This window comes from Oryctolagus cuniculus, chromosome 2 (assembly GCF_964237555.1).
Source record: "Oryctolagus cuniculus chromosome 2, mOryCun1.1, whole genome shotgun sequence".
NCBI lineage: Eukaryota > Metazoa > Chordata > Mammalia > Lagomorpha > Leporidae > Oryctolagus > Oryctolagus cuniculus.
In genome coordinates, this window is record NC_091433.1 from 178,624,023 (window position 1) to 178,650,096 (window position 26,074).

General features: G+C 45.8%; 1 protein-coding gene across 4 annotated transcripts in view; it reads left to right on the top strand.

Moving 5' to 3' along the window:
* The first annotated feature begins 6,669 nt into the window (after positions 1–6,669).
* The window catches only part of ATAD2B (ATPase family AAA domain containing 2B), a 221,521-nt gene continuing 202,116 nt past the window's right edge, over positions 6,670–26,074 (top strand). For 3 of the 4 annotated variants that reach the window (XM_002710061.5, XM_070069369.1, XM_070069368.1), the window contains exon 1: positions 6,670–6,885. In XM_002710061.5, the coding sequence (XP_002710107.1) occupies positions 6,670–6,885 (216 nt within the window). Of the gene's footprint in view, positions 6,886–7,091; positions 7,545–26,074 lie in introns of those variants that run through there. The other variant, XM_051843172.2, reaches the window with a different exon arrangement.

Sequence of the window (26,074 nt, forward strand, 5' to 3'; positions counted from 1 at the left end):
ATTGCAGGGTGGTGTTGTATACATACACTTAGAAGAAACTGTAAAACTGTTTTTCAGATTGGGATTAGCTGTATCATTTTACATTCCCATTAGCAATGTATAACTAGTTTCTAGGCTTCTTCTCCAGCATTACATATCCTGTTTTATATCAGTTGTTCTCATGGCTATGTGGTGATATCTCATCATGGTCTTAACTTGCATTTTCCTAAAGCTTAGTGATATTGAAAACTTTTTATGTGCTTATCCTTTTTATCTGCATAGCCTTTGTGTCTGCTCATCCTTAGGTGAAATCTCTTTTCAGGTCTTCTGCTCATTTTTTAATTGATTAATTTTGAATTTTTAGAGTTTTTACACTTTAGTCATTTTGTGAGATGTGTAAATATTTTCTCCCAGTCTGTTGCTTGGTTTTCATCTTAAATGGATCTTTGCCACCAAGTAAAAGTTTTTTTTTTTTTTTATTTATTTTTTTTGACAGGCAGAGTGGACAGTGAGAGAGAGAGACAGAGAGAAAGGTCTTCCTTTGCCGTTGGTTCACCCTCCAATGGCCGCCGCGGCCAGCGCGCTGCGGCCGGCGCACCGCGCTGATCCGATGGCAGGAGCCAGGAGCCAGGTGCTTTTCCTGGTCTCCCATGGGGTGCAGGGCCCAAGCACCTGGGCCATCCTCCACTGCACTCCCTGGCCACAGCAGAGGGCTGGCCTGGAAGAGGGGCAACCGGGACAGAATCCGGCGCCCCGACCGGGACTAGAACCCGGTGTGCCGGCGCCGCTAGGTGGAGGATTAGCCTAGTGAGCCGCGGCGCCGGCTTTAATTTTTTTAAGTATTTATTTATATGAAAGGCAGAGTGATACAGAGAGACAGAAAAATCTTCCATCTGCTGGTTCATTCTCCAAATGACAGCCAAGAGCTAGCAGCCAGGAACTCCACCCTTGCTCCCATGTGGGTGGCAGGGGCCCAAATACTTAAGCCATTGTCTGCTGCTCTCCCAGGCCCACTAGCAGGGAGCTGAAGCTGAAGCAGACCAGAAGTGGAGCAGCTGGGACTCAAACTGGTGCTCTTACACTTAGCTCACGGCACCACAGCTGGCCCCAAGTTTTAAGTTTTGATGAGGTCCTATTTATTGATTTTTTTTCCCTTTACTGATTGTGCTTTCAATGCCATGTCTAAGAACTCTGTTCTTTTTAAAAATTTATTAATTTTATTTATTTGAAAGGCTTACAGAGAGAGACAGAAAGAGATCCCCCATCTACTAGTGTACTTCCCAAATGCCCACAACAGTCAGGTCTGGGCCAGGCAGAAACCAGGAGCCTGAAACTCAGTCTGGTTCTCCCACACAGATGACAGGGACCCAAGTACTTGAAACATCACCTACTGCCTTCCGAAGTACACATTAGCAAAAAGCTGGAATCAGAAGTGGCACTTGGGAGCCTGCGGTGTGGCCCAGTGGGTTAAGTTGCTGCCTGCAACAGTATCTCATAGGAGCGCCCATTTGAGTCCCTACTGCTCCACTTTCAATCCAGCTCCCTGCTAAGTCTCCCTACTAACGCAGCGGAAGATAGCCCAAGTGTTTGGGCCTCTGTACACTTGTGGGAGAACCAGATGATGGGCGCCGGCCCACTTTTGTCTTTTTTTTAAAAACATATTTATACTTAAGTTTCACTTACTCTTAACATTTTTCTTTGTCCATTTTTGCTCACTAATATTTTCTTTTTTAAAAGATTTATCTGAGCCGGTGCCGTGGCTCAATAGGCTAATCCTCCACCTTGCGGCGCCGGCACACCGGGTTCTAGTCCCGGTCGGGGCGCCGGATTCTGTCCCGGTTGCCCCTCTTCCAGGCCAGCTCTCTGCTGTGGCCAGGGAGTGCAGTGGAGGATGGCCCAGGTGCTTGGGCCCTGCACCCCATGGGAGACCAGGAAAAGCACCTGGCTCCTGGCTCCTGCCATTGGATCAGCGTGGTGCGCCGGCTGCAGCGGCGGCCATTGGAGGGTGAACCAACGGCAAAGGAAGACCTTTCTCTCTCTGTCTCTCTCTCTCACTGTCCACTCTGCCTGTCAAAAAAAAAAAAAAAAAAAAAAAAAGATTTATCTGAAAGGTAAAGTGGCAGAAAGGGAGGCAGAGATCTTCCATCTTCTGGTTCACTCCCTAAATGGCCACAACAGCTACAGTGGGCCAAGAAAAAGCTAGAAGCCAGGAACTCCATTCTGGTCTTCCACATGGGTGGTAGGGGCTCAGATCCTTGGACCCTCGTCCACTGCCTTTCCAGCAGATTAGCAGAAAGCTGGACTGGAAGTGGAGTAGCTAGGATTCCAACCAGCACTCCGATATGAGATGCAGGTTACATGGCAGCTCAACCTGCTGTGCCACAACACTGGTCCATTAGTATTTTCTAATCTTTCCTTTATATAACATATCTTAATATAAATCTGTGGGTTTCAGTCTGTTGTTTCACTTTCTTTGCTGTTTGCAAAATGATTTTTTTCCCTTTGTTTTCTGTGTTTCATTCCTGAGATTTTTTGTGCCTTGTGTCAAAAGTGCGTTCTCTCAGACATGACTTATATTTGCTTGTGCTTTATGCTTAGTATCACTTTTGACACAAACCTATTTAACCTAAATTCCTGTCCTGAGGTTCTTCATACCTATCATGCGTGGTTAATTTAGGTTGTAAATCTGAGGACTAGTTTGTTGTTTTGAATTTTTAAGGGACAGCTTCCCTTTCCACTTTGTGTGTGTGTGTGTGTGTGTGTGTGTGTTAGAAAAAGCAGTTTTCCTTGCAGTCTCGTGGGGATAAATGCTGGGAAGGTTAATTTTTTTTTTCTTTTTAGGATTTATTTTATGTATTTGAAAGACAGCTACAGAGAGAGGTAGAGACAGAAAGAGAGAATCTTCTTCTGGGTTCACTCCCCAGGTGGCCACTAAGGCTAGAGCTGAGCCAACTGAAAGAAGGAGCCAGGAGCTTCTTCTGGGTCTCCCATGTGGGTACAGAGGCCCAAGGACTTGGCCATCCTCTGCCACTTTCCCAGGCACATTAACAGGGAACTGGATCTGAAGTGGAGCAGCCAGGTGTTAACTGGCGCCCATATGGGACGCTGGCACTGTAGGTTAGGGCTTTAACCTGCTGGGCCACAACGCTGGCCCAAATTCCCCTTCATCTTACTCTTTTCATATCAGGATGTTGTAGCATGATTCCATTTGATGTCATATGTTCAGCAAGTTTTGAGCATTGCCTACTGTCTTCTGTATGTCTTAATACAGAAAATATTAGCAAGTTCACTGGGTAAGCAAATTAATTGAAAAATGAAAGCTGTCTTTGGTAGAGTTTTGCATATATGGATTCCTGCTGTCACTCAGTTTTTGGTCTGAGTATTCCTTAGTATCTTGTTAGTTTTTTATTTATTTATTTTTTTTACAGGCAGAGTTAGACAGTGAGAGAGACAGAGAGAAAAGTCTTCCTTCCTTTGGTTCACCCCACAAATGGCCACTACAGCCGGAACTATGCCGATCCGAAGCCAGGAGCCAGGTGCTTCCTCCTGGTCTCCCATGCCGGTGCAGGCCCCAAACACTTGGGCCATCCTCCACTGCACTCCCGGGCCACAGCAGAAAGCTGGACTGGAAGAGGAGCAACTGGGACAGAATCTGGCACCCCAACTGGGACTAGAACCCAGGGTGCTGGCGCCGCAGGCGGAGGATTAGCCAAGTGAGCCACGGCGTTGGCTCATCTTGTTAGCTCTTATATGTAATTATCGATAAAGCTTAAAAATATGTTACTAGTCTGGTGTTGTGGCACAGCGGGTTTAACACAGCCTATGATACCAGCAACATATATGAGTGTTGGTTCGAGTCCTAGTTGCTCCCCTTCTGTTCCAGATCCCTGCTAATGAGCCTGGGAAAGTAGTGTAAGATGGCTCACCCCCCACCTGGGAAACCTGGGGACCTAGAGACCTGGATGGAGTTCCAAGTTCCTGGCTGTGGCCTGACCCAGTCCTGGCCAATGTGGCCATTTGGGAAGTGAACCAGCAGATGGAAGAACTCCTTGTCTCTTCCCTTTGTAACTTTGCCTTTCAAATAAATAAGTAAATCTTGGGGCCGCTTGCAGTGTGGGAATCCCAATATGGACATCGGTTCAAGTCCCAGCTGCTCCACTTCTGATCCAGCTATTTACTACGGCCTGGGAAAGCAGGAGAAGATGGCCCAAGTCCTTGGGTCCCTGCACCTAGTTGGGAGACCTGGAAGAAGCTCCTGGCTTCGGATTGGCACAGCTCCAGCCATCGTGGCCAACTAGGGAGTGAACCAGCGGATGGAAGACCTCTCTCTTTCTCTGCCTCTCCTTCTCTCTCTGTAACTCTTTCAAATAAACAAATAAATCTTAAAAAATGTATACTTTACTTTTTGTTATTTTCTCTAGTGTACACTATGAAATATTGGCAATTTAAAAAAAAGACATTTATTTATTTGAGAAGAAGGCTGACAGTGTGACAAAGACAGAGAATCTTCTATCTGCTGGTTCACTCCCCAAGTGGCTGCAACTACTAGGTCTGGGCACACCAATGCCAAGTATCAGGGACTCCAAATGGTCTCCCACATGGGTCCAGGGACCCAAATATTTGGGCTATCTTCTCCTGCCTTCCCAGGTACACCAGCAGGATGGTGTACTGGAGCAGCTGGGACTTGAACCAGCCCTGGGATACGGGATGCCAGCATCCCAAGTGGTAGCTTAACCTTCTGTGCCAAAATGCTGGCCCCTTATCTTTTTCAAGCTTTCCTTTCTTTTGTTCATGATGTTTTCTCCCCCTCACTTTGTGGTTCAAGATGCATCTCTAGGGAATTACATCTCAGAGGCTGTCCCTAACATCCCTGCTTGAATTAGATGTCCATTTCATTCTTTATCACACTGCATTGTGGCTTCCTGGTGTCTTGTCTGTCTCCTTCATTCCTGCTGGTCTGTGAGTTTTTGGAGGGCTGGAACTATGCTGTTCTTAATAAATCTCCATATTGCCTGGCCTGGCAGAGTACCCAACATCTCACATTTGTTGGCAGTAAATGGTATGAGTTAGAGTAACCAAAATGATAAACTGGCCTTTCCAACTTAGGACTATAAAAACCACCACAGAAATACAACAAAGGAGGAAAGTACAGAAAGCCTTTGTATGCTACTCTGCCTATCACACAGCCCTGCAGACACTTCCCGGACTACTTAAATATCAGCCTCTTTCTGCAGGAAATGAAACTTTATTCCTTTCGATGATGTCATAGCTGACTGACCCAGGAAAACCCAGGTCTGGTTCCATTATGAGAACCACACCCATTAAGAGGCTGCTGTAAGTGGTGGGGAACGTGTTCAGGAGATGGTGTGTATTCAAATCAGCTTAAGAAGGTCTGTCTGCTTTTCTGGAATCTACCTGGCTTCCTAAAGAAAAAACCACCCCCATTCTCATTGTATGATGACTGGAGCTTAGTTGGGTAGACTCCTCTATTATTTCTGATGTCACGTGACTTTGATAGGACTCTCCTTGAGTCTTCAATTTTTCATAGTGCAATAAACAGGTAGAGCTTCTGCCCAATAAACAGGCTTTCTATCTCCTTAAAAAAAAATGCACACAATCTTTCCTTCACACAAGTTTTCGTATAGCTTGTGAGGCTCGATTTTCTTTTGTAAGTTAAAGGGCAAATGTTTATCTCTGGGCGCCCCTCTTTGTATTCTTAACGCCTCCTCGGGCAGGGGTGCGGTGTGTGTGGTGGGGACTGCCTCAGACCAGGCTAAGGTCATAGCAAAGGACCCTACGCCGCTTTGTTTAAACGCACAAGGTGCCAGCGCGCCCCGCCCCTCCTTTTTCTTCCTTCCCGAGCTTATCGTGTGCCAGACACCACACAGCCCAACGTTGCCCCAGTAGTCACTGTCACATTTACGGCCCGGTGCATCTCAAGTTCAAGGGCCCCCGCCTCGGGTAGCTCTGCAAGTCCAGCTCGGCTCACCGCACCCTCACCACCGGTTCTCTTCCGCGCGTGCCCCTGTCGGCCACTCCCGGTTCCATCCAGGCGACCTAGGGAGGCGGACGGGGTATTCGGGGTGCCCGGAGCCGGACAGGCTCGCGCGCGGCCCAGCTCTTCCGTCTGGTTTCTCCCATCCCCTCGCCGAGACGGCGGGCGAGACCGGGGAAGCCATCGAGTTCCCGCGGCCCAGAGCGTCGCCACCCAGGCCTCCGAGCACTGACGCCGTCCTGGGGGCGGGGCCTGTCGGAGGCCGGGGGCGAGGAGGGAGAAGCTGCGAAGGAGACGGCTGGCCGTCCTTGCAGCGCCCCGCCGCGGCCACGGCCGGAAGCGGTCTCGTCGGCCCTGCGGCGCTGGAGCCCTGACGCACGGAGCTCGAGAGAGAGAACGAGAGAGAAAGGGGCAGAAATGGCGGCTCCGCTCGGCTCCCGCTGAGGAGGGTGAAGCCGGCGGAGGGGTTCTGCTGTCGGCCTGCGGCATCGCTCCAGCCTGTCGCCGCCTGTCTTCTCTCGCCGACTTCTCCTCCTCTGCCTTGCTCTCGACTGTCCTCGTCTGCGCTCGACAGAGTCCGGGTCGGCTCGTCTCTCCCGGCCCGGCTCGGCTCCGCTGGCCCTGACCGCCCGGCCGGCGGGCCAGCCTTCCTCGGCTCTCCCGGGAGCGGCGGGCCCGGTCCCCCGGGCTGGACCATGGTGAACACCCGGAAGAGCTCTCTGCGTCTTCTCGGGTCCAAGTCTCCCGGGCCCGGGCCTGGGCCTGGGGCCGGAGCAGAGCCTGGGGCGACCGGAGGCAGCAGCCATTTCATCTCTTCTCGGACCCGCTCCTCCAAGACCCGCGCTGCCAGCTGCCCCGCCGCCAAGGCCGGGGGAAGCGGTGGCACCGGCGTCGCGCTGGATGAGGCCCGGGTAAGAGCGCGGCGGCCCGCGTCCGGAGGCTGGCAAGTGCCGGCCCGGCCGCCGGGGCTTTGTCTGGCCGGGCCGGGGGCAGGAAGCCTCCAGTGGAGCCCCTCGGGCTGCTGGGGACAGGGTCTGCGGATGCGGCGCGGGTGGCACCCGGTGCAAGGGCCGCGGCTCCAGCCCTTTTGCTTCGCCGGCCCGGTTCTTTTGTGTAAAGAACAACACTGGAGTCCAGGGGAGAGGGCTTCGGGGGGTCCTTTTCGGGGCTTTGGGACGGTCAGCTGCCCGTGTCCTTGTCCTGCCTCGGAGGGGGAATTCTAGGGGAAGCGAGAGCAAGGGGCCGGAGCCCCTGGGTGCGAGCGTCGGAGAGGAGAAGTGAAAGTTTTCTGCGGTGTCAAACCCTTCTCGAAAGTGTGTCAGCTCCCGCCGCTGCCTCCCTCCGGCTTACTCTCAGTTTGGGGGTGGTTCAAGTTGGTGAGGAAGTGAGCAGAGCTCCAGTTGGCAGTCAGGCAGGGATGCTGAAAAAAGTTTGTAGCTGCTCCGACACCAACTTTACAAACGAAATCAGCGCTGTCGCCTCTCCAGGCGGGCGAGATCCAACACGATCCCGTAGCCGGAGAACCAGCCCGCTCTGCAGCCAAGGGTCTGGTGGCGGCCCCGGCTCTCAGGTCGGAGAAAACATGTGGAATGCTTTGGGGGAGTCGGCACCGTCATCCCCAGATTATGTGGGCTCTGGGTATCGGCATTTTTGTTGTGGAAGCAGTTAAGGGAAGGAGAATTAATGCCTTCGTCCTTGTTTAGTTGCAAAAGTGGCACTGGAAGATGGGGGTGGGCATTTAGTTTTTTTTTTTTTTTTTACATTAAAAATGATTGAAAGGTCTTGGAATGTTATTACCTATAGTATGAAACTAAGCTATCAGACGTTTTTCACTTTCAAGGCAACATTGTATTATTATGAGATTGATTTTGAATTCTGAGAAGTGCGTTGCTTCAGTCTAGTTAACTTACCGAGGGTAATTAGGCTGGCTAATGCTATTCTTTTAAAGTGCTCCTTTAAATTCACAGCATTTGTTACCCTTATGGGGGGAAAAGCAATATTTTATGTTCCACAGGAGCCTACAAGATTGTGGTTGGCTTGTGCTTTTTCTTTGTGTCTCATACTGTTTCGACAGAATGAATCTGGGTGAATACAACAGAAGCATTTTACTCTACTGTGAAATATATTTATTGTATCTTTGAAAGTAGTTTTGGCTTTAATTTGCAAAGAATTTGGTAAATATTTCAAAAGCTGTCCCGCAGACTGTTTTGGGGGCTTACAGTTCTCCTAGGTTGGATATGAAAGCTTAATCTGAAAGTTGTACAAACTGTTGAAGTAAGTATTCTGAAGACTGGCTTTCTGTAGAAATTATTCCAAACATGTACAAGCTTCTTGACTTACAGATGCTATAATATGTTTTAAAATGAGTTGAAGAAAGGCCTGACCTCTACACTTAAGTACAAATAAAATATTTAGAGTGTAAGCATATAATTGTATCATGCTATGAATGCCTGGTCTATTAGAGCGGTGTCTAACTCATCTGAAGCAATTAGCTCATCTGTCACTGATCAGTTTGTGGTTCCGTTTTTGCATTCATGGCTGTCATGCTGTCCTTCCCCCCTGAGGAATAAGGTGGGGTCATTTGTCAAGCAGCTGTTATGGAGATGTTAAAAGGCAAGGAATCAATAATCTAATGCAGAAATGAACATTTGGTTGCTTTTAAATTACTAGAAAAATGAACAGTATTAGAGCTCCTTCTAGAAGGGTATTAATGAAACTTTGTTTTAAGGACCTTTTAACACATGTTTTAAAAGTCCATAAATTCAAGGCTACTAAGGGTTTATTTTGAAATATTTGTTTTTTAGCTTTAAAAATATGACTCTAATAGACAATGGAATGATTTAATTGGTTTCTCTGAGAGTTTTGGGGGCTTACTAATCTTAGCGTTGTGAGTGGACCGTTAAAAGAAGATAAAATTCTGAGTCTTTTAGGTTTATGAACTACATGTTTATGAAGCAGGCTTGCTGTGTATTTCTGAAGTGGATTGATTTGCATTTGGTTTTATATGATAGGACTTGAGTATTTCTGCTCCGCCCTTTCTGGTGTACTTAAGGACACCCCTCAGCGCCTGTAATAATGCAGACATTTGCTGGTGTGTGTGTGCATCTTATTTGACAGAAAACAGGGCTGCCCATGCTTTTACTAAGGGAAGACCCATAGTTTTGTGGGAAGAAATATACGTAATTGAGGAGTTTCCCCTGTTTTGGTTTTTGTGCTGCGATCTTCACTTCACACATGATGCGGAGGTTTCCTCCTTCTCTGCTGTTTTTGCTATTTAATTCCCTGTCTAGAGACATTTCATTTGCTCTAAAAAGTTATTGCACACATTGCTATTCCTGTAGTTTTGCCTTTTTCCTGAGTAGTGTATGTGTAAGATGAGGGATAAACCCTGGGTCCATCCTATTCCCTTTTTTTTTTTTTAAATGAAGATTTATTTATTTATTTGAAAGGCAGAGCTACAGAGAGAGACAGAGAGATCTTCCATCTGCTGGTTCAGTCCCCAGATGGCCATAAAGACTGGAGCTGGGCTGGTTTCCCATGTGGGTGCAGGGGCCTGAGCACTTGGGCCATCCTCCACTGCCTTCCCAGGCCATTAGTAGGGAGCAGGATGAAAGTGGAGCAACTGAGAGTTGAACTGGTGCCCATTTGGGTTGCTGGTGTTGCAGGCGATGGCTTTACCATTGTGTCACAACACTGCCCCCCCCCCCCCCAATTCTATTTCTTGTGCTTATGCCCCATCCCTGTGTTAAGACTTTTTAAATTTTTTTTTACATGTCAAAAGGCTGTATTTAATGTTGACAACTTGATGAATTTGGGGACAAGTATACACCTGTGAAGCATCACAACTATCAAGGTCATCGACATCCCCATTATTCCAAATATTTCCCTGCCCATATTATTATAAGAACACTTAATATAAGATCCACCTTATTAGAATATTTTAAGTATACAAAACAGTATTCTTGGCTGTAGGCAGTGTGTGTAGTAGGAATCTATAATAAGATCATATTATATCTTTGTGTGTGTAGCTTATTTCATTTAGCATAATCTCCTCTAGGTCTATCCAATTTGGTGCAAATGACAGGATTTTCTTCTTTCTAAAGACTGAATAATATACAAGTATATGCATGTATGTATATATCTATGTGTATGCAGGGAGATGTACTACATTTTCTTCAGCTTTTCATCTATCCACGGACATTTAGATTGTCCCATATCTTGGCTATTGCAAACAATGCTACATGATCATGGGAGTGCAGATGTCTCTTTGAAATCCTCATTTTGAATCCTTTGCATAAATGCCCGGAAGTGGAACAGAAGATAGTTCTATTTTTAGTTTTTTGAGGAAGCTTCCTGCTGTTTTCCTTAGTGGTTCCACTGTTTTGCGCTCTCACTCATGTGTGCCAGGGTTCGCGCCAGCTACCCTGACAGGTGGGAGGTGATAGTGCATTGTGGTTTATGATTTACATTTCCCTGATAATTAGTGTTGTTGAACACCTTTTATATACCTGTTGATCTTTTGCATATCTTTGGAGAAATTTCTATTCTGAAGAAGCTTTGCCCATTTTTGATCAGGTTGCTTTTTTTTTTTTTTAAATTCTATTGAGTTGTAGGAGTGCTCTGTTTATTTTGGAAATCAACTCCTTATCAGATATATGGTTTACTAATATTTTCTCCCAATCAGTAATTTACCTTTGTTTCCACTTTTTTTGAAAAAAGATTTATTTGTTTGAAAGGCAGAGTGACAGAGACAGAGGGAGAGATAGAGAGATCTTCTGTCTGCTGGTTCACTCCCCAAATGCCTGTAACAGCCAGGGCTAGGCCACGCTGACCGTGGAATTCAATCTAGGTCTCCCATGTGGGTGGCAGTGACTCAAGTGCTTGAGCCCTTATTTGCTGCCTACCAGCAGAAAGCTAGATTGGAAGTGTAGGAACAGGAGCTTGAAGCAGCCACTCTGATATGGGATAGAGACATCCCAAGAGATGGCTTACACTGTTGTGCCACAATTCCTGCCTCATGTGCCCTTTTTAAATATCAGTTTGGCTTGTAATTCTATGCAGTTAGATGTAATTACTCTTGTACTGTATGCATGCTTATAACTTGACCTATTTTAGGGTCACTTAATCTGGGTGTCAGTAATTAGCTTTTTAAAAACTTTTATTTTGGGGCTGGTGCTGTGGCACAGCGGGTTAATGCCCTGGCCTGCAGTGCCAGAATTCTCATATGGGTGCCAGTTCGTATCCCTGCTGCTCCACTTCCTGTCCAGCTCTCTGCTGTGGCCTGGGAAAGCAGTAGAAGATGGCCTAAGTCCTTGGGCTCCTGCACCCACGTGGGAGACCCAGAGGAAGCTCCTGGCTTTGGATCGGTGCAGCTCCAGCCGTTGTGGCCAGTTGGGGGTGAACCATTGGATGGAAGACCTCTCTTTCTCTCTCTCTCTCTGCCTCTCCTCTCTCTGTGTAACTCTGACTTTCAAGTATAATAAATTTTTTAAACTTTTTTTTTTTTTTTTCAATTTTACAGAGGCATATATGCACACCTCTTATCCTCTGGTTCACTCCCCAAATGCCCACAGTGGGTGAGTCAGTTCCAAAGTTGGGAACTGGTTATGCAATGCAGATGTTCCGCATTGATGGTAGGAACCCAGTTGTTGAGCCATCACCAGTGTTTCCCAGAGTCTGCCCTGGCAGGAAGCTGGAGTCAGGAGCTGGAGCTGGGAGCTGAACCAGGTTGCTCTCATGTGGGATGTGGGTGCCATAACCTAAAGGCTAAATGCCTGCTCCCCAGTTATTAGTTTTTATTTGCTTCATGTCGGTGTCATTCCCAGCTTACAAATACTGTATTCACAGAACTGGACTGAACAGCAGTCTTTGAACGTATTTCAACTCCTTTTCTACCTATTTTTGTCAGACTGTTTGCTGATACTTCTGGCTTTGTCACTAGTTTTTATTTGGGAGGGGTTTGAGATGGTCTCTTACTCTGAGTTCATCTCTCAGAATCACAATATTTTGACTAAGTTTATAGGTAAAGTGTTACAGTACTTTTAAAAATTCTTGCATCTTTCTTTAATATGATGTTTTATCATCCTGTGCTTTTCCTTTCCATTTGCCAACATGACAAAACAGAGGGTTAAACTTGCAGAAAAGTCTGAGAGAGAAGTGTGGCAATGTGCATAACTCAGATGAGTACGGAGGCATCCACTAGTTCATTCCCCAAATGGCCACAATAGCCAGGGCTTGGCCAGGCCAAAGCCAAGAGCCAGGGGCGCCTTCTGGGTTTCCTATGTGGGTGGCTGGGGCCCCAAGCACTTGGACCATCATTTGCTGCTTTCCCAGGTTCATTAGCAAGAGCTGGATTGGAAGTAAAGCAGCCAGGACTTGAACCTGCACTCCAATGTGGGATGCTGGTATTGCAAGCAGCAGTTTAATCTGCTGTGCCACAATGCCGGCCCCTAAAAGCACAGCTTTTTTTCCCCCCTTATTTTTCTTGGATTTATTTTATTTATTTGAAAGAATGAGAAAGAGAGATTTTTATCTGCTGGTTTGCTCCCCAAATGACTGCAATGGCTGGGGCTTTCCATGCCAAAGCCAGATCTGGGCTCCATCCAGGTCTCCCACATGGGTGGCAGGGGCCCTTCCTAGGTGCACTGGCAGGGAGCTGCTTTGGAGGTGGAATAGCTGGGACTTGAACAGCACTCTGCTGTGGGGCGCCAGTGTTAGAGGAGGTGCTTTAGCTTACTGTGCCACAACACCGGCTCCAAGTATAACTTGAAATTTTAATTACTTCCCTGTTTCTTCAGTCCACATATACACAGTTTCTGATGTTTAGGTTATGAATGAAGCTTATAATGCCTGTCGAAGTGAATACTTGTTAATTCCTTAAGTGATTTTCCCTGGAAAATGGTCTTTCAGTGGTTGGCATTGTGGCATAGTGGATAAAGCTTCCACCTTTGATGCTGGCATCCTGTATGGGTGCTGGTTCAAGTCCCAGCTGCTCTACTTCCAAATTAGCTCCCTGCTCATATGCCTGGGAGAGCAGTGGAAGACATGTGGGAGATCTGGAAAACTTTCCTGGCTCCTAGCTTTGGCCTGGCCCAGCCCTGGCCGTTGTGGCCATCTGGGGAGTAAACCAGAGGATGGAAGGCCTCTGTCTCTGTCTCTAGATACCCTGCTGTGCTATAGAATACCAGAATATATCCCTTCTGTCTAACTGTAAGTTTGTATCTATTGATTAACCACTCCTTTGTCCAGCCTCTGGTAACTCCTATTCTCCAGTATACTTTTGTGAGTTCAGTAGTTTGATTTCACACTTGAGATCACTTTACTGTCTGTGTTTGTCTTAGTCCACTTAATGTCTTGTAGACTTATCTATGGTGTCTTTTAAACTTTTTTAAAAAATTTATTCTTGTCGTTTTTTTTTTTTTTTTAAAGATTTATTTTATTTATTTGAAAGACAGAATTACAGAGAGAGGTAGACAGAGAGAGAGGTCTTCTATCTGCTGGTTCAGTCCCCAGATGGCGGCATTGACTGGAGCTGCACTGATCCGAGGCCAGGAATCAGAAGCTTCTTCTGGGTCTCACTCTAGTGCAGGGGCCCGAGGGCCATAGCATACAGCTGGATCGGAAGAGGAGCAGCTGGGACTAGAACCAGCGCCCATATAGTATGCTGATGCTTCAGGCCAGGGCTTTAACCTGCTGTGCCACAGTGCCGGCCCTATTCTCATCTTTTTTTTTTTTTTTTTTTTTTAATTTGACAGGCAGAGTTAGACAGTGAGAGAGAAAACAGACAGAAAGGTCTTCCTTCTGTTGGTTCACCCCCCAAATGGTCGCTAAGGCCGGCTCAGCGGAGCCAGGTGCTTCCTTCTGGTCTTCCATGCAGGTGCAGGGCCCAAGCACTTGGGTCATCCTCCACTGCACTCCCGGGCCACAGCAGGGAGCTGGACTGGAAGAGGAGCAACCGGGACTAGAACCTGGCGCCCATATGGGATGCCAGCGCCACAGGCGGAGGATTAACCAAGTGAGCCACGGCGCTGGCCCCTTTATTCTCAGCTTTTTAAAATAGAGAAATAGTATTCCACATTTTCTTTATCTGGTTATCTATTGATGGATACTTAAGTTGGTTTTATCTTTTGGCTATTGTGGATAGTGCTATAATAAACATGAGATTGCAGGTGTTTCTTCAACATATTGATTTCATTTTGGGGGTGGACTGGGGCACATACCCAATGGTGAGATTTCTGGGTCATATGGTGGTTTTGTTTTTAATGTTTTAAGGGACCTTTGTACTGTTTTTCCATAATGATTATTCTAATTTACATTTCCACCAACAGTATATATGGTTTTTGTATTAGTTTTTTTTGTTCACTAGTGAATTACTTGAGGAAGCTGATAAATGAAAAGGCATATTTAGCTCATAGTTTCGAGAATTCAAAGGCTAAATAACACAGCACAGACTTTGTGCCGAGAACTTATGGCAGATGGTGGAGTCCATATAGAGGAAGGGATCACATGGTGAACTAGGAAGCAGAGAGAAATTGGGCCTAAACTCAGGCTTTTACAACAACCCTCTCTTGAGAAATAGCTTCTGAGGGCATGCCCCCAGTGGCCTAAGGACCTTCTACTAGACCCACTTCCACAAGCTTCTACCGCCTCCTGATAGCACTACTCTGAGGACCCTTTGGGAGACTTTCAAGATCCAAACTGTAACAAGTTCCCTTTCTCTATATCCTTCCCAACACCTATTTTCTTAATCCTTTTTTTTTTTTTAAAGAATTATTTATTTGAAAGGCAGAGTTAGGGTAGACAGAGAGAGAGAGAGAGAGAGAGAGAGATCGATCTTCTATCTGCTGGTTCACTCCTTTAACAGCTGCAGTGGTTGGGGCTGGGCAGGGCTGAAACCAGGAGCCAGGAACTTCATCTGGGTCTCCCACATGGGTGGCAGGGGACCAAGAACTTGGACCATCTTCTGCTGCTTTCCTAGACACATTAGCAGGGAGCTGGATTAGAAGTGGAGCAGCCAGGACTTGAACTAGTGGCTATATGGGATGCCAGCAATGCAGGCAGCAGTTTAACATACTGTACCACAGTGCAGATTGCCTCTTTTGTCTTTTTCAAAATGTGCATTTTTATCTATTAAATTAATTAATTGATTATATTGAGATATATAGAGAGTGAAGGAAAGAAAACAAATTCCTATCTTTTGGTTTACTTCCCAAATGCCTGTGATGATTGAGTCTGGTCCAGGCAGAAGTTAGGAGCCAGGAATTTAATCTAGGATGCCCATGTCGGTGACAGGGGCCCACTTAGTTGAGCTATTGCTTGTTGCCTCCCACAGTGTGCATTAGCAGAAAGCTGGAATCAGGAACAGAGCTGGGACTTGAACCTAGGCACTCTAGTATGGGATGTGGTATTCTTAGGCATTATGCCAAATGTCTACCTCCTTTTGGCTTTTATTTATTTATTTTTTTAATGATTTATTTATTGGGGCTGGCACCATGGCTCACTTGGTTAATCCTCCACCTGTGGTGCCGGCATCCCATATGGGCACTGGGTTCTAGTCCTGGTTGCTCCTCTTCCAATCCAGCTCTCTGCTGTGGCCGGGGAGGGCAGTGGAGGATGGCCCAAGTGCATGGGAGACCAGGAGGAAGCACCTGGCTCCTGGCTTCAGATTAGCGCAGCGTGCTGGCCGTGGTGGCCATTTGGGGGGTGAACCAACAGAAGGAAGACCTTTGTCTCTGTCTGTCTCTCTCTGTCTATAACTCTGTCAAATAAATTAAAAAAATTTATTTATTTGTAAGGCAAAGATATATATACATATAGAGATCAATCTTCTATCTGCTGGTTCACTCCTTAGGTTTACACAACATCCAGTGATGGGCCAATCCAAAGCCAGGAGCCAGGAGCTTCTTCCAGGTCTCCCATGTGGGTTCAGGGGCCCACCATCTTCCACTGTTTTCCCAGGTGTATTAGCAGGGAGCTGGATCGGAAGTGGAGCAGCTGGGATTTGAACCAGCGCCCTTATGGGATGCTGGCTCTTCAGGCGGCAGCTTTACCCATGAAGCCACGGTGCTGGCCTTCATTTTTTTTTTTTTAATTAAAAGCTTCATTTGAAATGCAGAGACACAGGGATAGACAGAGATCTTCTATCTCCTGGTTCCCTGTCCAGATATCCATAGCAGATGAAGTTGGGCCAAGCCAAAGCCAGGAGTGTGGAACTCCATCCTGGTCTTCCCTGTGGATGACAGAGATGCAACTATTTGAATCATCGCCACTGCCTCTCAATGCAATGCTGCAATGCAATAGCAGGAAGCTGGAATTGGAAGCAGGCCCAGGAGCTGACCCTAGGCACTCCAGTATGGGATGTGGGAGTCTTAAACATTTTGCCAAATGCCCACCCCTCTTTTTTCTTTTTCCTTCTTTTTTTTTTTTTTAATTTTAAAAATTTATTTGAAAGGAAGAGAGAGACAGATCGTCCATCTCCTGATTACCTGCTCAAAGGCCTCAACAGTTGGGCCAATCCAAAGCTGGGAGTGTGTGACCCAATCCTGGTTTCCCATGTGGGTGATAAGACTCAGTTGCCTCAACCATCACCAGTGCTTCTCCATGGGTAATAGCTGGAAGCTGGAATTGGATGCAGAGCTGGGATCTGAGTAGGCACTCCAATATGGGATGCAAGTGTCCCAAGCAGCATCCTGATATACGAAAAATCTCCCCCCCCCTTTTTTTTGACAGGCAGAGTTAGACAGTGAGAGAGAGAGACAGAGAGAAAAGTCTTCCTTTTCTGTTGGTTCACCCCCCCAAATGGCCACTACGGCCGGCGCGCTGTGCCGATCTGAAGCCAGGAGCCAGGTGCTTCCTTTTGGTCTCCCATGCAGGTACAGAGGCCCAAGCACTTGGGCCATCTTCCACTGCCTTCCTGGGCCACAGCAGAGAGCTGGACAGGAAGAGGAGCAACCGGGACAGAACTGGCGCCCCAACCGGGACTAGAACCCAGGGTGCCAGCGCCGCAGGTGGAAGATTAGCCTAGTGAGTCACGGTGCTGGCCTTCCCCTCTTTTTTTTTTTTTTTTTTTTAAAGATTTATTTATTTGAAAGGCAGAGGTACACAGAGAGAGAAGGAGAGGCAGAGAGAGAGAGAGAGAGAGAGAGAGAGAGAGAGAGAGAGATCTATCCGCTGGGTCACTCCCCAACTGGCCACAATGGCCGGAGCTGAGCCGATCCAAAGCCAGGGGGCCAGGAGCCTCCTCTGGGTCTCCCAGGCAGGTGCAGGGGCCCAAGGACCTGTGCCGTCTTGTACTACTTTCCCATGCCATAGCCGAGAGCTGGACTGGAAGTGGAGCATCCAGGACTAGAACTGGTGCCCACATGGGATTCCAGCACTGCAGGCGGCGGCTTTACCCGTTGCACCACAGTGCCGGCCCCCTCTCCCTCTTTGGTCTTTTTGATAGCTAGCTAGCTAACTGTTGTGACATATGATATTTGTAGTTCTGAGCTGCATTTCTCTGATGGCTAGTGATAATGAGCATTTTTTTTTCATGTACTTGGATGTCTTCTTGTGAGAAGTAGTTGTTCAGGTCTTTTGCCCATTTTTTAAATTGAATTGTTTGTGTTTTTACAGCAGCAAATAGACTTTTAAACCATTCTTTGATGGTCCTTTACTGTATGTCTCTTAAATACCAAATTACAAATAAATCCATAATCTCTGAAAGCCAGTTGACCAGGTGGTAGGATTACAACTTGCTGTAAGAACTAAGGAGCTCAAGCAGTGTCTGTACCTGAATGGAGAGTTAATCTGTCTATTCCAGGCTTCACCTCAGGAAAGTACTGCATTATGTTGAATTGTGTTTGGCATTTCCTTTAGCACATACACATTGAGGTTTCATTTGTATTCGTTTTTTAAAAAGATTTATTTATTTATTTAAAACAAAATGGAGGAATCTGGAAAACATCATTCTGATTGAATTAAGCCAGTCCCAAAGGGACAAATATCATATGTTCTCCCTGATCAGTGACAACTAACCAATCACAAAAAAAGGAAACCTGTTGAAGTGAAAGGGACACTATGAGAAACAGTGACTTGATCAGCCCTTGTCCTGACTGTTGATGTACAATTTAATACTTAATCCCTTTTAGTATTTTTTTTTTTTGTTCTACTTAATACTATTGGTTGAACTCTGTAATTAACACACAATTATTCTTAGGTGTTGAAATTTAACTGAAAAGTGATCCCTGTTAAATATAAGAGTGGGAATAAGAGAGGGAGGAGATGTACAGTTTGGGACATGCTCAATCGGACTTGCCCCAAATGGTGCATTTAGAAATGTGCCAGGGGATTCCAATTCAATCCCATCAAGGTGGCATGTACCAATGCTATCTCACTAGTCCAAGTGATCAATTTCAGTTCACAATTGATCATACTGATAGGTCTAAGAGTCAAAGGGATCACATAAACAAGACTTGTGTCTGCTAATACTAACTGATGGAATAAAAAAGGGAGAGAACAATCCAACATGGGAAGTGGGATACACAGCAGACTCATAGAATGGCAGATGTCCTAAACAGCACTCTGGCCTCAGAATCAGCCCTTAAGGCATTTGGATCTGGCTGAAGAGCCCATGAGAGTATTTTAGGCATGGAAAGCCAAGACACCCTGGCAAAAACAAACAAACAACAAAAACAACAAAAAACCTAAATGCAAGACCTCTGAGAGTGAGATCCCAGTAGAAAAAACGGGCCATCAAAGAAAGAGGTACCCTTCTCTGAAGGGAGGAGAGAACTTCCACTTTGACTATGACCTTGTGTAAATAAGATCAAAGTCAACGAACTCAAGAGGCTTCCATAGCCTTGGCAACTCAAGACTAGAGCCTAGGGAGATTTCTGATGCCATAAACAAGAGTATCAATTGTTAAGTCAACAACAGGAGTCACTGTGTACTTACTCCTCATGTGGGATCTCTGTCCTTAATGTGTTGTCCAATGTGAATTAATGCTATAACTAGTACTCAAACAGTATTTTACACTTTGTTGTCTGTGTGGGTGCAAACTGTTGAAATCTTGACTTAATATATACTAAATTGATCTTCTGTATATAAAGATAATTGAAAATGAATCTTGATGTGAATGGAAGGGGAGAGGGAGCGGGAGATGGGAGGGTTGCAGATGGGAGGGAAGTTATGGGGGGGGAAGCCATTGAAATCCATAAGCTGTACTTTGGAAATTATATTTACTAAATAAAAGTAAAAAAAAAAAAAGAAAATCAAAATTACACAGAGAGAGGGGAGGTAGAGATAGAGAGAGAGGTCTTCCATCTACTGGTTCACTCCCCAGATGGTCACAATGGCCAGAGCTTCGCTGATCGCCAGGAGACAGGAGCTTCTTCCGGGTCTCCCAAGCGGGTGCAGGGGCCCAAGGACTTGGGGCATCTTCTTCTGCTTTCCCAAGCCACAGCAGAGAGCTGGATCGGAAGAGGAGCAGCTGGGATTAGAACCGGTGCCCATATGGGATGCCAGCACTGCAAGTGGAGGATTAACCTGCTTTGCCACAGCTCCGGCACCTGTGTTCATTGTTAATGTCATTTGTGTACATAGTCAACTTCTTGTTTTTATGATATTTAATTTTTTGGTCTTAGGATAAGAATATTTTTTACTCCTCTCCACTGGGAAGGATTTTGTGAAAAATGGTTACTGAGTAAAAAGCATTGAAGTTTTTAGATTTCAAAGCTATATGGAGGGGCTGCCGCTGTGGTGCAGTGGGAAAAGCTGCCTTCCTGCAGTGTCTGCATCCCTTGTGGGCACTGGTTCAAGACCTGGCTGCTCCACTTTTGATCCAACTCTTTTTTTATGGCCTGGGAAAGCAGTAGAAGATGGCCCAAGTCTTTGGGCTTCTGTACCCATGTGGGAGACCTGGAAGAAGCTCATGGCTCCTGACTTCAGATTGATGCAGCTCCAGCTGTTGTGGCCAATTAGGGAGTGAACCAGCAGATGGAAGAACTCTCTCTCTATCTCTGCCTCTCCTTCTCTGTAACTATGACTTTCAAGTAAAATAAATCTTAAAAAAAAAAAAAGCTATATGGAAGTACAAAGTTTGGGGGAAACCATATATGATATATTAACTTTATTTAAGTATAAGCTAGATCTTTTTTGAGAGAGAAGCATTGTTTATGGCTTGCATCTTATATCAAATGTTAGAAAAGACCTGTACATTAAAGTTAATGGTCTATAATTTGTATTCACTTTTAAATACTTTTAATATAGGAGGCTGATATAGCATAATGGGTGAAGCCTCCAGCTGCTCCGCTTCTGATCCAGCTCCCTGATAATGGCCTGGGAAAAGCAATGGAAGACTGTCCAAGTATTGGACCCCTGCCACCCATGTGGGAGACCCAGATGAAGCTCCTGGCTCCTGGCTTTGGTCTGGTCTAATGCTGGCTGTTATAGCCATCTAAGGGAGTGAATCTCTGTCCCTCTATTTTTCTCTGTACTCTGACTTTGAAATAAATATTTTTTAAAAAGATAAGTACTTGGAATATAGGCTCTTAGGTCTTCTGATGCTTTTGAATTATATTTTGGATTAGATTAGATAATTTTTTTCATTGTCAGATTGTTACTGCAGTTTTATCTGAAGGTAAGATACATACCTTTAGCTAATATATTTCTCCCTAGACTCTTTAAATTTTTTTTCAAAGAGTTTTATTTATCTACTTATTTGAAAGGCAGAGTGACACAGAGAGAGAGAGAGAGAGAGAGAGAGAGAGAGAGAGAGAGAAAGAGATTTTCCATGTTCTGGTTCACTACCCAGATGGCTTAACAGCCAGGTCTGGGCAGGGTGAAGCCAGAAACTTCATCTTGTTTCTGTCATGGGTGACAGGGTCCCAAGGACTTGGCCATCTTCTGTTGCCTTCCCAGACACCTTAGCAGGAAGCTGGATGAGAAACAGACTAGCCAGGACTTCAACTGACACTAATAAGGGATGCTGGTGTTGCAAGCAGCAGCTTAACCTGCTGTGCCACAATGTCAGCCCCAGAATTTCTTTAAAAAAATTAAAATTTTTTTTAATTGGAAAGCAGAGACTGAGAGAGACACAGACACAAGTGAACCCCTTACTGGTTCACTCCCCAAATGCCTACAACAGCCAAAGCAGGGTCAGGATGAAGCCAGGCACTTAGGATTCAGTCTGGGTTTCCCACGTGGGTGTCAGGGTCCCAAGTACTTCGGCTATTACTTGCTGCCTCCCAAAGTGTTTATTGACAGGAGGCTCAAATTGGAAGCAGAGCTGGGACTGAAATCCAGGAACTCTGGTTTGGACTGTGGGCTTCCCAAGTAGTGCTTTGAACATTTCTTCATGAGCACCCGCCCTTGCAGATGCTATCTCCTGTTTTCCCCTAGCTGCTGTATTCCCAGGACCTAACCCAGCATTTGGCAGATAGAAGATGCTCAGTATCTATTTTTTTTTAAAGATTTATTTATTTATTTGACTTAGTTACACACACACACAGAGAGAGAGAGAGAGAGAGAGAGAGAGAGAGAGAGAGTTTTCTATCTGATGGTTCACTCCCCAGTTGGTCACAATGGCCCAAGCTGTGCTGATCCAAAGCCAGGAGCCAGGAGCTGCCTCTGGGTCTCCTACAAGTGTGCAGGGGGCCAAGGACTTGGGCCGTCTTCTGCTTTCTCAAGTCACAGCAGAGGGATGGACAGGAAGTGGAGCAGCTGGGTCTTGAACCGGTGCCCATATGTCATGCTGGTGCTTCAGGACAGGGCGTTAACCTGCTGTGCCACAGCGCCGGCCCCTCTCAGTATCTATTAAATGAATGCATGACTAGCATATTGAAGAGACAAGTAAGTGTGTAGATGGTATGCATATGAGAAATTATTCTTATTTTTTAAGGATTTGTTTATTTATTTGAAAGGCAGAGCTACAGAGAGGCAGAGGCAGAGAGAAAAGTCTTCCATCTGCTGGTTCACTCCCTAAATGGCCGCAGTGCCCTGTGCAGGGCTGATCCAGAGTGAGGAGCTTTTTCCAAGTCTCCCACATGCGTGCAGGGCACCAAGGACTTGGGCCATCTTTTACTGCTTTCCCAGGCCATAGCAGAGGGCTGGATTGGAAGTAGAGCAGCTGAGACTTGAACCAGTGCCCATACAGGATGTTGGCACTGCAGGCAGCAGCCCTACCCACTAGGCCACAGCAATGGCCCCAAGAAATTATTAGCACGATAGATGGGTTCAAAGTAGGTGTCAAGCAAATGACAACTCAGTGTGTTAAGGGTTCTAATCCATTACTCACTCATACTCACTGAATGTTTTGGTAGAGCCCTTTTTAAATTTTGCTCTTATGTTCTGTAAAGACAGAATCTCATGTTATAGCTGTATCCAGTTTACAAAATGCCAGACATAGTGCTCAGTAAATATTTTCAAAATAAGTGACTAGGAAACATGCCTTATTTAAAGTTATTTTTGGGGCCGGCAGTGTGGCATAAAATTCTAGTGCCTGCGTCCCATATGGATGCCTGTTGGAGTCCCAGCTGCTCCATTTCTGATCCAGCTCCCTGCTAATTCGCCTGGGAAAGCAGCAGATGGTCCAAGACCCTGGGCTCCTGCATCCACATGGGAGATCCAGATGAGGCTCCTGGCTCCTGGCTCTGGCCGTTGCAGCCATTTGGGGAGTGAACCAGCAGATGGAAGATCTCTGTCTCTCCCTGTCTCTCCTCTCTCTCTTTTTCTTTTCTTTTTTTTTTTTTTTTTTGACAGGCAGAGTGGATAGTGAGAGAGAGAGACAGAGAGAAAGGTCTTCCTTTTGCCATTGGTTCACCCTCCAATGGCCGCCACGGCTGGCGCGCTGCATCCAGCGCGCCGCGCTGATCCGAAAGCCAGGAGCCAGGTGCTTCTCCTGGTCTCCCATGGGGTACAGGGCCCAAACACTTGGGCCATCCTCCACTGCCCTCCCGGGCCACAGCAGAGAGCTAGCCTGGAAGAGGGGCAACCAGGAAAGAATCTGGCGCCCCGACCGGGACTAGAACCCGGTGTGCCGGTGCCGCTAGGTGGAGGATTAGCCTATTGAGCCACGGCGCTGGCCTTCTCCTCTCTCTCTAACTCTGAATTTCAGATAAATAAATAAATCTTAAAAAAATTTGAGTTTCATCACTTTCCAGGTTGTAGGGTTGCTACAAGAATTAAATGAGATAGTAGCATTATATAATGTCTGGCTTCTATGTGAAGTTAAATAACTTTCGTTTATTTATTCCATATGGGATGTTGGCACTGCAGATGGCAGCTTAACGCACTGTGCCACAATGCTGGTCCGGAACCCACATTTAACATCTGAGGAAATAGAGTTGAGGAAGAGGTTAAATGGTCTGTAGATGGGGCGCTGTGGCACAGCGGGTTAATGCCCTGGCCTGAAGCATTGGCATCTCATATGGGCACCGGTTCTAGTCCTGGCTGCTCCTCTTCCAATCCAGCTCTCTGCTATGGCCTGGGAAAGCAGTAGAAGATGGCCCAAATGCTTGGGCCTCTGCACCCATGTGGGAGATCTGGAAGAAGCTCCTGGCTCCAGGCTTCGGATTGGCGCAGCTCTGGCCGTGGCGGCCAAATGGGGAGTGAACCAGTGGACGGAAAACCTCTCTTTCTCTCTGCCTCTCCTCTCTCTGTGTAACTCTGACTTTCAAATAAATAAATAAATAAATCTTTAAAAAAATGGTCTGTAGATAGCTAAATAGATACTAAGTAGTAGGGGTGATCTTTTAAATCTTGTTCTTGAGTGGGAGTTGCGTCATAGCTTAGGATTTCTGAATTTTGTATGGGAGTGCAGGATTGAGTCCCAGCTCTTCCACTTCCAACCCAGCTTCCTGCTAATACATTCTAGGAGGCAGAGTATGATTCTCAAGTACTTGGGCTTCTTTCATCCGTGTGGGAGACTCAGTATAGTTCTGAACTCCTGGCTTCAGCTTGGCTCAGCCCTGGCTGTTGAGAGCAGTGAGGATTGAACCAGCAGATGGAACATCTCCTTCCCTTCCCTCTCCTTTTTCTTTCCCCCTCCCCCCGTGGTGTTGTACCTTTCAAGTAGATGAACATAATAAATGAGTAAATATTAATTCTAGTTCTGTCTTTCTAACTTGTATGACTTGTTGCCTCATCTGTTTTTCTTTATGTTCCATATTATTACTCTTTTATGTTGTTTAATCAGTAGTTTTTATTAGCATTTGAAAATGCATAGAAGCAGCTGTTATATAGTCAAGAAGTATTGTTAAGTATACATATGTGTACTGACAACTTTTGTCTATCTGGAATTGTGGTATCTAGGATTATATTGGAACTAAAAGTAAGAACAGTAGTCTGGAGGGATGTGAAATACAGGACAGTGATTTTTAGTCGTTTCTTTTAGTGGGGTAGAGGGAGAGGAGCAGGAATATTGTACAGACATCATTTTTGCCATATTCTTTCTTTTATATATATATATATATTGTTTAAGAAAAGGGTTTCTTTTTTTCTTTAAGATTTAGTTATTTATTTGAAAGTCAAGAGTTACACAGAGAGAGAAGGAGAGGCAGAGAGAGAGAGATCTTCCATCAACTGTTTCACTCCCCAATTGGCTGCAGTGGCTGGAGCTGCACTGATCCAAAGCCAGGAGCCAGGAGCCTCTTCCGGGTCTCCTGTACAGGTGCAGGGGCCCAAGGACTTGGCCATCTTCTACTGCTTTCTCGGGTCATGGCAGAGAGCTGGATCAGAAGTGGAATAGCTGGGACTTGAACTGGTGCCTACATGGGATGCTGGCACTACAATGGTGACTTTACTCACTATGCCACAGCACCGGCCCCTTTTTCTTAAATATATATATATATATATATATATATATATTAAAGATTTATTTATTTTTATTTGCAAGTCAGAGTTACGAGGAGGGGGGAGAGAGAGAGAGAGGGAGAGAGTGCGCGAGAGCGCGCGCGCGTGCACGAGAGAGAGGTCTTCCATCTGCTGGTTCACTCCCCAATTGGCCACAATGGCTGGAGCTGCACCAATCTGAAGCCAGGGGCCCAAGGACTTGGGCCATCTTCTATTGCTTTCCCAGGCCAAAGCAGAGAGCTGGATCAGAAGTGGAGCAGCTGGGTCTCGAACAGGTACCCATATGGAATGCCGGCGCTTCAGGCCAGGGCGTTAACCCACTGTGCCACAGCATCGGCCCCTTTTCTTATATATTTTAAAGATAGCCTTGGGAAAGAAAACCCCTGTAAGGAAATGATATGTCTGGGATCCTGAGATCTCCAATAGACATGTAATCATGCTGCCATCTTTTCTTCTGCTTCCCAGTATTGATCTACAATGTGTGTATTTCATTTTGTGTCCTAGGAAATTATGACTGGGGGAATAAAGTGTTTTCCATTTGAAAAAAAAATGTCTCATACCTTAAGCCTCTTAAAATACACAATATATTTATATATGAAGGTATCTACTAGTGAATTAAACATTTTTGGTATTATTAGTTTTTTTTTTTTTTTTTTTTCAGAATTTTAGGACACAAAGATCCATAAAGTTAGAGGGCTTCCAATACCCATAAAGTGTGTTCACTAATCTTGCCAGACCAAAATTTGGGGTAATCCAGAGCCTAGCTTTTGGTGGTGAGGTTTGCTTGTTCTTCTGTCTAAATAAATATTCATCAAACAGCTATTACACTAAAATGTAAATATCATGTGAGCAAGAAATTTTTCCCTCCTTGAGTCATTATTTTAGGGCTGCCATGTTGGACAGGTAAAGGAGAGAACATTCACAATGTAGTCAATGTGAATGGTACTCCTGGCATTGTGCAGTATACTCCTTGTATGTTATCTGTCTGGATCCCCAGAATCTGGCAGATTGCTTAGGACGTAGCAGGTGGAGAACGAAGAAAAGTCCCTGCTTCATAGTTCTTAAAGTGTAGTGAGGGAGACAGAGCTATGTGCTATAAAAATATAATTATCCCTTTCATCAAGTCAAGTGCCTTTTCATCTATGTTTATTCAGAAGATTTAGCAGTACTCCCAGGGATACTGCTTTCACACTCACTCCCTACATGGATTTTGGAGGGGGCCAGGAGCACTGTAAAATTAATTATTTTTATTTAATCATTGTATCTGTAGAT